Consider the following 8,975-nt stretch of genomic DNA (forward strand, 5'->3'; position numbering starts at 1 on the left):
GTAAACGGATTTGCTAGTGGTTCCTCTGTGTTACCTCATGTTGTCTACTAGAGAAGTGAGCCTGCATTCGAATATTTGATTAAGAATGACAAATGGATTACAACAATGCTCTATAAGTTTTGTAAGGGTTTTTATTCACTAATTTTCTTGTTAGGTTGCTGAAGCTCTTTCCAATTTGTGTAATTCTACAGAAACCTATTTGTTGCATTTCCAAAACCTGGATATTATTGCAATTCCAACCCTTTGAGTATTGCTTGAAAAGTCCAGTCTTGTTTTGGCTGACTCATTTGATTCTCTTTGTAAGTCAGGTGAGGTGCGTTTGTGATTTGTTTGTATTTGAAAACTTAATTAGGGTATTATTGCAATTCCAACCCTTCGAGTTATTGTTGTTGCTGTGCTCGGCAAGGTTTTACAAAAAGGATTTTGCTTCTGTGCTGAATGTCTGGAAAAAAAAAACATTAATTGGAATCGTGAACCCGACTCGAACCTGCCTGTTTGAAATGGTCCAGGTTAGGTCCGGTTCCAAAAATCAAAATTGCTATACCCGGCCCAGCCCGCCCTGTTTCATTTTAAAACGGGTCCAGTCCAGTTCTCCAAATTTGGACTCGGCCCGGCCCGTGCCCACCCTTAGTGGAACATTAACTAGAACCTGGAATTTATTGACTTCCGCTAATAATAGCAAGGATTTACCGAAGAACCACGGGCTACCCTTTAGCACAATTGGAATTCCTCTTCGGAATTAAAGCTAAAGAGGATGAGATTATCACCAATCGCTGTGGCCTCCACACTCGCCTTGGGATGCCATAGATCTTTAATTACCCCCATAATAGTATTAAGCCTTAAATACTTGTGGGTGAGAACTTTACCAACCAAGAAGTATTTCGAAACCTTAAGCCTCTCAGTCGTCGTGTCACTGATCACCACCTCCAGATTCTCAGACTTTGACAACTGCAATCCTAAGTTGAATAACCGAAGAAAATGATCCATCCTGTCACTGAAAGAAGAACGGACCGTTGCCACACACTAGTTCGTAGCAGCCACCACCCACAAAACCCTAGACTCGAAACCTTTACGTGCCGTGAGGACGAAGTTACTTTTTAACTGAAAGCACATGATAATATTAAGGAGACCAAAATTTTAGACAAAATTTGTAAATTAAATGATATGTCACTAATATGATGCTTCTTTAACTTCAAAAAAAATATTAAAAACAAAAACTGAAAGATGCTTATCTATCTTGTATGTGAGAAAAAAAAAATGGAATTGTTATTAGCAGTCCAAAAATCTCATTTTACACTCCAAATTTTGTATAATTAGAGAGAAAAATACATATGTGAGGAGTGTAGAACGAAATTTTTGAAGTGCTAATAAAAATTCCCAAAAATTAAGATAAAAAAAAATGAACATAAAGGGAGATAGTATGGTAATAATTGTCAGCAAAGTGGAGTCATTTTAAACTTAAAAAGAGAAAAAGAAAAAAAAAAAAAAAGCCTCGTGATTTCTTCATCTTCTTCACTGGGAAGAAAGATAGCTTGGAATCAGAAAATTTCAGATCTAGGCAACTCAAAAAGAAAAAAAGGACGCCCAATGAATGCCTTAAGCGCGCCTCAACCACCCAGGTGTGGCCCAACGAAGCTTAGGCGAGTTTTTCACCGACTTCCGCAAAACAGAGGTGATCATGACTTCCCAAGACTTTATGTAGACTATACAAAGAAGGCGATCATGGCTCTCGAGCACTTTATGATATGAAAACAAAATTTCATAGTAGATAAATTCAATAAACTCAACTTGCCTACTTTTGGTACTTTAGTGAACCACCAAGTTGACGACCAAACTCACACATGACCACAAGACTTCAGTATAAATTATTTTTCATTAGTTCTCCTTAATTAAATTTATAATGATGACGAAGTACTATATCAACAGTTAAACATGTCAATATCCAAGCGTGAAGACGGCTAGCCTACAACTAGTGCATAAATGTCTATACCTAAAGGTTCATGCCAAGAAGAGAAGCTACAAATTATATGCTTGAAAAGCTAGAAATCTTTTGACTTGAAGAAGTTGTCCATATTAACGAGCTTATACATATCAATAAGTTCAAAATGTGACAACTCTAAAAAATAAATCATTGGACCGCAAGTGCTAAAAAAAAATTTCACTTCACTTTAAATTGTTATAGTGACACTGCGTATTTTTAGTTTTATTGACAATTATTCTTATATTGAGCCAAGTTTTTAAAATTGATTGCATGAGCTACCAAATTATAATTAATTACAATACGAAGCAAAATAGGGCATAGTTTACCCAAGTTAGTTTTCGATTTTAGCTGATTTGGAATTATGATGATTTAAAAAAAAGCAATTTTTAAAAAAATCTCAAACATCAAATGTGTTTGGTAAAACAAAAACAAAATGTTTTTTTATAAGGGAATTTTAATGAAAAGTTTTCGGTATTATTTACTTTAACGAAAAACTATATTTTTACACTAAAAAGTTAATCCTGGTATTATTCACTTTAATTTTTATTTTGTCATCATTGTTAAAACTTAAAATCATTAGTTTTTTTTAATTATTTTTATTTATTTTTATTTTTAAAAGCAGAGCGGTGCCAAGTCCTTTGTTTTGTTTTGGGCGGTTGGTTATCTATCAAATTAAGGCGAACGGACCTCTGGTCCTATGAGTTCGGCGAGCCTGTGAGCTCTGCTCAGAATCGTCAAAAGAAGAAACGATGGACTCCGACTGATATGTAAAATCTTCCCCAATTGTAAACCCTAGCGACTTCGGTTCCCTCTCAGTGCTGCAATGGTGGTTTGCAAATGCCGCAAGGTACCTCTCTCTCTCTCTCTCACATGATCACTGGTGTCCTAGAATTTTACTGTGTCATTTACCGATTCATTTCACAGAGCAATGAGTGATTTGGTAGCTCAATTTTTAGATCGGATCGGATTCCTAATGTTGAGACGAAGGCGATCCATAAGATTGTGAATTGGTTTTGGTATCCGCATTTGACTTGTAGATTGGTATATTTCAGATTTGTTGTTCAAGTTCGTGATTGCGATTCAATTCTTGAAATTCTAGTTCCTATACCTTCTTATGGATTTCATTTATTTTCGTTGATTGATTTCCAAGGCTGATGGAGATTGGGGATTTTGGTGTTTCAGGCTACTAAGCTGTATTGTTTCGTGCACAAGGTTCCAGTTTGCGGAGAATGCATCTGTTCTCCCGAGCATCAAATATGCGTGGTAGGCATTTCTTTCTTCCTTTTTCGGTGTATGTTATGTGGTCAACTTTGTATTGTAATTGTTAGGCTGCATGATTTGGTTGTTCTGTTACTTCAATTAAAAGCACAGCAAAGTATTTTCCTCATTTCATAATCATGTCGCATGGCTGAATTGGACACACCATAATCGGGGAGATAAATGGGTTTTGGCTTCAATTTGGTTATGCATATGTACGTACACGATCTACATTGGTTACCTGTGTGTAATGAAGAGAGAGCGGAATAGAAATTCATATAAAATACAAATATTAAATAACACATGGATATACTATGATTGAAAGGTGTAAGGGTTTGGTTAATAGAATAAAAGCAACTTGTAATTGAATATGAGTATGACTTAATTTGACCTTTTTGTGGTCACCTTAAGTGCTTCAGTATCCTGTCAGATTTAGGTTGGTGCGGTAGGCATAGATATGACATAACAGACGCTTGACCTTCGCTCAAGTGCTATGGGAGGTTGTTGGCAGTTATATTAGACTATTTTGTATCCTTCTTAATACCAATGTCTTGTTTTGTTAAATGATGAATGTAGCTAAATTACTTAATACTCATTAGTTTCAAAAACTAAAAATTGGATCCAAAAAGGATACCAAACAACCCCTTTGTATCTAATACTTTTAGAAAATTATAATATATACGAGGAATGTTCTAAGGCCCTTTTAGGCCTAATCTGTGTTTGTCTTCTCATTTCTATGTAGATTCGTACTTACTCAGAATGGGTAATAGATGGAGAGTATGATTGGCCTCCGAAATGCTGCCTCTGTCATGTTGAGCTGGATGAGGGGACTGGCCCCCAAACGACTCGGCTGGGTTGCTTGCGTAAGGAATTTGCAGATATTGTTACTGCCACATATCTATTGAAAAACAAAATTTGGTTCTTGAAAGGATAAAGAAAATTTTGAACTCATTACACAATGTAATACACATTTATCTTGTTGTTCATATAGATGTAATACATACAAGTTGCCTGGTTTCACATATCAAGAGTTTCCCTTCGCATACTGCACCAGCTGGATATGTTTGTCCTACATGTTCCACACCGGTAAGATTCCTTCTTGTTGCATTTTCTTGTTCTATTAAATTAGAATACATTTGTTCAGCGTATGTATTTAGAGTTTATGTGATGCTTTTATCAATGTGATTCTTTTTGACATGGTTATCTGTTGGTGCAGATGTGGCCTCCCAAGAATGTGAAAGATTCGGCATCCTGCTTTCACTCAAAGTTGAAGGAAGCTATCATGCAGGCAAGGCTCGTTCTTGACAATGAGATTATCATAAAACTAGTAATTTAATGGAAATTTGATTATCGTTTCTTTGCATCACATAATAGAACCTTATTGCAGTCTGTAAGGGTTTTTATCAAAAATGGTCTTTATCTTTTACCAACTCATTAGTTTGGTCCTTTATGTTTCAAACTCATCAATGTCATCCCTTATCCATTGTTCCACAAGTTAATTTACTCCTTACTGTCAAATTCCGTTAAAAAATCTGTTAGGGTGATTGTGTGGCACGTGTGGGACGCATACGGCCAATTATTTTTTGCCACATGGATTATCTAAAGAATCCAAAATTTTAAAATAATTTTAAGTAAAAAAAAAAGAATGAAAAAGTAAGATAATGAAATAAAATATTTAAAAAATAAATAAAAAGCAGACCCAGCAAGCGCCACAAATCTCTGCCACCACTCCACTAAGAGCCACCCTCTGGCTCTCCAACGTCACTAACCACTGTAACACCCTCCCACCCAGGCCCTCTCTCTCTCTCTCTCCCCCCTTCCCCTTGTCCCACCACCCCACCGTCACCTCCCTCCCAAACCATAAACATAACCAGACAAGGAAATTGACCCCAGTCTGTAATAATGATACGAAAACGCTGAGTCTTAGTGTTAGTGGTAGCTTTTAGTCTTCTCTGTAATGCTGCTAAAATTGTGATGTAGTCCTTGTCAACTTGATCTAATCAGAGAGATGATGTGAAGAGAAACAGGTTTTGAGCAGGTTGGCTCTGGATTTAATGTTATTTTGGTTGATACTAGACTATGAAGTTAAGTTAGCTATTAGATCTCTTTCAAATACTAGAAGGTATCAGATTTGTTTGAAAATATAGAACATGTAGAGGACACTCTCCCCTAACATAGAAGTGTTTGAGTACATGGTTGCAGATGTATTATCCTATGTCTCACTACTGATTTTGATGCTTCTTGGTAAATAGGTTAGAAAGGTGTAATTTGGTGAGGTAGAAGTGGTTTGTTCAGTAATGAGTAGCACTAACATACCACATTAACCGTAGAGTTCAGAATAAAGAGGAAAACTTGTAAGAATGATATCAATACAATTAATTGTAAGTGTATTGAATTGTTAATACTCTGCGATAGATGAATTAAATACTCCTTATTCCATAGAATTCTGCCGTAGGCAAAGCATAACTACATGACTGCATCTTGATTCTAATTTATGTGTATTTTTATGGGCCAAATATCTATTGAAAGGTGCTCCCCTTCACTTCATGAAGGGCTGTACACTTGGTATGTGTTCATTAAGCTGTTGTGCTAAGTTCGAGGCATATTTTGCATTAGTGTTGCAGTTGTTCCTTTGCTTTTGCCCTTTGTAGTAGTTAAACGTGAGCAAATTTTCTGATGTCATGCAGACTGGCTTGGAAAAGAACTTGTTTGGAAATCATCCAGTTTCATTGTCGACAGAATCTCGTAGTCCTCCTCCTGCATTTTCCTCAGATCCACTTGTTAGTGCATCTTTGAATGGAGGAAGGGACGATAATGCTAGCTCATCCGCAGGAAAAGATGGACCTAACGTAATTGATTTCATGGCTACAACTGGAGCAGGACCTTCTATACATCCAGTGGCAGACATAGTGGAGATAGGAAGTCCTAGTTCGGCAGGGAATTATGTGCAAAGCACGAGTCCGGTAAAGGGCAAGAGGAAATTTTCTGTTATTTACTGAATTTATCATGTGGAGATAGAATCCCTACCTTCTTTATATATGTCATTTCACACTGACTTGTGCTTGTGTATGTGCAACTTGATATATTTTTTATGCTGTTTTTCTATTGTCTCATGATTTCATTTTGTGTGTGGGCACGAAATCTAGCCTGGTGCTACAACACGAAAGGGTGCATTGCAAGTTGAGCGACAGAACTCTGAAATTTCATATTATGCAGACGATGAAGATGGGAATCGTAAAAAGTATTCACGAAGGGGTAAGTAGAAAGTTTTGTGTGTGTGTGTGTGTGTTGATTTTCAAGTCATGATATTATTTTCTTTATTGTGGCATTGTTAATCAAATTTACGGTATAGGGCGTGCTTTAATGAGCAATGCCATTTCTGATCAGAACTGTTTTTGTTATAATTCTATTAGGCGAAAAGACACTTTTGTTTCTTCTAGTTCTGCCTAAGTATCGATTTGCCTTTTTCTCCAATTGCATAATTGGACCCGTCTTTTGTATATTTTAATCCTTTTTAGTTGAAACAATGTTGTTCGTCCATGAATGCTAGAAGTACATGGTCCTTATCCAATTGTATAGTTAGACCCTTCTTTTATCAACAATAGTTACAACTTTGTTATTAATATGTTGATTTGGCACCTTAATTGACTATATGATGTTAGTGGAAGTCATAGCATATGCAATGCCAGTTTCTTACCACATACATGTATCAATTTTTTGCCTATTTGTCCCTGTATACTAAAATACAAGCATTATCGTCACTTTGTGATAATTTACCACATGCCAAATTGATAGGCTATAACCATTTACTAATATTATGTCTCCTCTTGCTGGGTGTTTGCTAAATGAAATTGACACTTTAATGCTGCAAAGTTAATATCCTGTGGGTTTTTTATTTTATTTTATGGTAGGCCCATTCCGACATAAGTTTCTTAGAGCATTGCTTCCATTCTGGTCAAGTGCGTTGCCAACTCTACCAGTGACTGCACCCCAGCGAAAAGATGGATCAATTGAAAATGATGTCCCAGAAGGTCGTCCCCGACATAAAAAATCATCAAGAATGGATCCAAGAAAAATCCTACTTGTTATAGCAATCATGTAACGTCTGTTCATCCCCATTTTTCTTCGTTGCTATATTTGTTTGCTTAATTCTTCTTGTTGGCTAAGAAAATAGAAAATACGGGTATAAAAACTGGAAAACAGAAGTAATCTGAACCTGATTTAGGGCGCGTAAGGAGGGGGTGGGGTCACTTGTCTAAGTGCGCCATGTCAGATTATCATAAGTGCCATGATTGCTCGTGATATTGGAGGTTAAGTTGCTTTTGGGTCAATTGGAACTCCTGTTCTGGATCCAGCTTCCTTGCTTATGCTTTATTATATTCTTGCAGTATAAATGGTTGGATCATCGAAAATAAGTATTCCAGTTGCGAGAACGTACAATGTTAACACACTATAGCAATGTTTGAACTACAGCATATAAAACAAGCTGCAGTCTGCTAATGCAATTATTTTACACATTGTGTAGGGCATGCATGGCGACTATGGTTATTTTGTATTACAGATTAGTGCAACGGGGTCTTGGTGAGGAGATGCCTGAAGACGAGCAGCAGCAATAACTTCCATATATGGTGTGGTGAACTTCAGGTGCGGTGTATGCTTCTCTTAATGCGCACACCTCCTGATCCCAGTCGTTGTGATCCTGCATTAAATTGTTTTTTTTATTTCTTTGGCCTGGACCTGCTTCATGTTGTTAGTGAAACGTAGAAACGGAAGTAGAAATTTACATTTCAGTGTTGATCACAGTGAAAGTAGCTTCATCCATGATCTCTCGTTCCCGTTTTTCTTTTCGTATCTGTATGAAGTTGAATTGGAGAGGCAGGTTAAGTGCAAAAGTTTTGTTGTAATCAATTGATTCATTTTTATGAATAAACCTGCTAGAAGGAGCGCATCCCTTTACAAGGAAGCAACAGTGTGGCCCCAACCCCATGGCCTCAGGTCCAACCCGATCACTATCTTGTTGGTCATTTTAATTTTATTTGTGTATATATGTGTTTGTTTTATAGTTTTGAATACCAATTATCAATAATTATTCTGTATTTGTTGTAATGCTTTATCTTTCTTTGTCTTTCTCTTGAGCGGAAGTGGAGTGCCTGAATATAACCAGTTTATATTCAGCCCCATCTCGGCTACCATTAATATCACACTGAGAAAAGCATTGAAAGTCCTTGACAAGCAAGGCATTAGAACGAACCGATCATGAGCCAGTACTCCACTTTTAGCACAATTATTTGATTGAGAGGTTAAATTACTTGTGGTGCAAGTCCAACACATAACAAAGTCTAAAACTCCTACATTATTTTTTTTGAACATACCCAACAATGGCACACATTACAAACAGCAATCAAGAGATTCACCAAGCCTGGCTAAGGGCTCAGGTGTCAAAGGGCTCAAGTGTCAAGCGTCTAAAACGTCCGAGAAATTTTTTTTTTTGAATATGCAAGTACTTTACATGTATAAGTATAATGAATCTATATTATATTCTAACATATATGTTTAAACCAACCTGAGATAACAATTCCAGTCTTTCACTTGTCCCGAATTCAAGTTGAATATGTTTCCCCTCTTCCTCGGAGAAAGACAATCAAACAATTCCCACTCATGGTCATTGCGGATCGGATCATCCATATAATCTAAATTTCGTTATTAATTTATAATTTTTTAAATTTAATAAAACTTA

At 36.6% G+C, this 8,975-nt stretch overlaps 1 protein-coding gene across 1 annotated transcript; it reads left to right on the top strand.

Annotated features, from left to right (window-relative positions):
* Positions 1–2,705: 2,705 nt before the first annotated feature.
* Positions 2,706–8,142, top strand: LOC137729068 (uncharacterized). Its single transcript, XM_068467890.1, has 9 exons — positions 2,706–2,828; positions 3,164–3,244; positions 3,981–4,101; positions 4,230–4,324; positions 4,455–4,526; positions 5,926–6,201; positions 6,385–6,493; positions 7,150–7,336; positions 7,764–8,142. Exons 1-9 carry the CDS (start codon positions 2,805–2,807, stop codon positions 7,852–7,854), a joined length of 1,056 nt encoding a protein of 351 aa, XP_068323991.1. The 5' UTR covers positions 2,706–2,804; the 3' UTR covers positions 7,855–8,142.
* Positions 8,143–8,975: the final 833 nt, after the last annotated feature.

This window comes from Pyrus communis, chromosome 3 (genome assembly GCF_963583255.1).
Source record: "Pyrus communis chromosome 3, drPyrComm1.1, whole genome shotgun sequence".
Taxonomy (NCBI): Eukaryota; Viridiplantae; Streptophyta; class Magnoliopsida; order Rosales; family Rosaceae; genus Pyrus; species Pyrus communis.